Here is a 3,003-nt window from a genome sequence, read left to right on the forward strand (position 1 = left end):
TATATATATAGATAGATAGATAGATAGATAGATAGATATATATATAGATAGATAGATATAGAGATAGACAGACAGATAGATAGACACACACGCACATAAAGAGGCTAAGTTCCTGAATTCTGTTCCTGCTAATCTGATTTAAACTCTTTCATCTTCCCTTGGTCTACCTTTGCCAATTTACTAAAGCACTCTAAGGCTTTTGTAATACTGTTGTATTACGATAGCATTGGCTTATATATATGTGTGTGTGTGTGTGTGTGTGTGTGTATGTATGTATGCATGCATGTATGTATATGTGTATGTGTGTGTGTGTGTGTGTGTGAGTGCATGCATGCGTGTGTGTGTCTATGCATGTATTTACATATATATATATGTGTGTGTATGTACAGTTTGCACTAAACTTGCAACTGGTTACCTTTTTTTCTTTTTTTATCTCCTTATTTTTCTTCATTCAGAGTCTGTTGATTGGTTCAAACCCAACCATTTCTGACAGCAACAACAAAGACCATTAGGTGAGCAGCGAGTAATTAATTATGATGTGAGGTGAGCAACTAATTAATTATGATAGAGCAGCTAATTAATGAGGATCATTTGCAACAGCAGCAGCAGCAGCAGACAACATCCACACATCTCAAACCAGTGAGGAAGCTGTTATGCAGTTGCTTAACCTACTAGAAATAGCAAGCAAATCGTCCTCAAATCCCTGCTTAATGAGTTTTTAAAATAGACATATTGAATAATATAGTCTACCAGATTGACTGTATCTGAACAACATACACACACAAGTCCTAGGCAGGAAGGTGGAACAAGTCTGCTCTTTTGAACCAATGGACAGCCTCTTAAAATTAAAAGGGAATGTATTTTTCTTTGATTTTAGGTAGGGGTCCGGCAATTAGAAATGGACTCTGGACTGGAGTACCAACTGGACACCCTACATTTAGGCCTCGCCATAAGTGAATCAGGGTATTCAGCAAAACACACACACACACACACACACACACACACAAAGTTACGTGTTTTCCAATTTGGTCTGTGAAGTTAACGAGAGTAATGTTCAGTTCAATGCTTACCTTGTGTTGTGGGTTGTAGCAGAGTTGATGACATGATGAATGCAGTGCCGCTCGATACAGCTGGCAACCATCGCTACACTGAAACGACAACAATAACAACATCATTATTGGTGAGGCAGTCATGGAGTAGTGAAGGTGGGACAAAAGAAGAAAAAAAAAGACAGTTTACATTTATATTAAAATGGAGGAGACAGAGGAGGAGGAGGAGAAAATTTAAAAAACAAAGACAAATGAATAAAAAAAACAAGCAAAACAAATATCTAAAAGAAAAATAATTGACTGGAATAATTATGGTTTCAAATATTGTTAGCATTAACCAATGTTCCACAGATTATTTTGTCTAGCTATAAGATTTTGTTACTCTTTTACTTGTTTCAGCCATTTGACTGCAGCCATGCTGGAGCACCGCCTTTAGGTGAGCAAATCAACCCCAGGACTTATTTTTTGTAAGCCTAGTACTTATTCTATCGGTCTCTTTTGCTGAACTGCTAAGTTATGGGGATGTAAACACACCAGCATCGGTTGTCAAACGATGTTGGGGGGGACAAACACAGACACACAAACACATATATATATATGTATATATATATATATATATATATATATATATATATATATATATATATACACATATATACGACAGGCTTCTTTCAGCTTCCGTCTACCAAATCCACTCACAAGGTTTTGGTCAGCCTGAGGCTATAGTAGAAGACACTTGCCCAAGGTGCCACACAGTGGGACTGAACCCGGAACTATGTGGTTGGTAAGCAAGCTACTTATCACACAGCCACTTCTGCACCTATAAAATTTATGAACAATAAATTTGTTATATTTTTACAATTTTAATAATTTTTTTGTTTTTTTTTTTGCAATTCCTAATAATATTTAATTATAAAATCATAATAGGATTTTTTTAAAGCATCAAATGGTCATGAGGATCCAGGAGAGTAAAACAGAAATCAAAGGGTTCCATAGGCAAAAATTATTTGAGAACCACCAATATACATCAATATATGTCGAAGACTGTGCACACTGAGATCTCCTCTGATTGGTCACTTGTATGTAATTTAGCTAATTAATTTAAGCCTACCAATTTAGATGGTCAAATGTTGTCATGCCACTTTAGTGTAGTTGTTGACAGTGATATAATTTACAGCAGATATAGTGTTTAAATCCTACAGGTGATGCTACAGCGCTCTTCTCCAACCATCTTTTATATCTTAATTTTATCTACCAACCTCATTTGACTTCTCACACATTTCAAAGAAACAGGCACCATATTTCTTTTGTTTCCCTTATTCTTTATTCACACAGCTGGAATGCACAGACTATTGAATGCTTTTAAAACATCAAGGGGATCAGCCATCTACCCAAGGGTTTACTCACACGTCTACATAGGCCTATGAGTATGAAGGAGATGGCAGGGCCGGATGTATGCATAGATAGGTGTCTTGTGATAACAACACAGGGGCATTTCAGTGTTTTTTGCATGTTCTCAAATACAAAAAGGATATTATTTTACAATTCTTGACTTTGTTATATGCAATAGTCTGTTTCTTTCTCTCAATATATATATATATATATATATATATATATATATACTTACTGTCACATGTGCCAGTGGCATGTGAAAAACAATATTTGAGCGTAGTCGTTGCCAGTGCTGCTGGACTGGCTTCCATGCAGGTAGCACGTAAAAAACACTTTTGAGTGTGGTCGTTGCCAGAACCGCCTGACTGGCCCTCATGCCAGTGGCATATAAAAGCACCCACTACACTCTCGGAGTGGTTGGCGTTAGGAAGGGCATCCAGCTGTAGAAACTTTGCCAGATGAGATTGGAGCCTGGTGCAGCCTTCTGGCTCTCCAGTCCTCAGTCAAACCATCCAACCCATGCCGGCATGGAAAGTGGACGTTAAACGACAACGATGATGAT

The 3,003-nt window shown here is 37.3% G+C and overlaps 1 protein-coding gene across 1 annotated transcript in view; it reads right to left on the bottom strand.

Moving 5' to 3' along the window:
• Positions 1-3,003, bottom strand: part of LOC106879977 (proto-oncogene tyrosine-protein kinase ROS) — a 330,537-nt gene that overhangs the window by 102,492 nt on the left and 225,042 nt on the right. The window contains exon 3 of the mRNA XM_052976515.1: positions 1,071-1,148. Within this exon, the coding sequence (XP_052832475.1) occupies positions 1,071-1,148 (78 nt within the window). The remainder of the gene's footprint in view (positions 1-1,070; positions 1,149-3,003) is intronic.

The sequence above is a fragment of the Octopus bimaculoides genome, chromosome 24 (genome assembly GCF_001194135.2).
Source record: "Octopus bimaculoides isolate UCB-OBI-ISO-001 chromosome 24, ASM119413v2, whole genome shotgun sequence".
In the NCBI taxonomy this organism is placed as follows: Eukaryota; Metazoa; Mollusca; class Cephalopoda; order Octopoda; family Octopodidae; genus Octopus; species Octopus bimaculoides.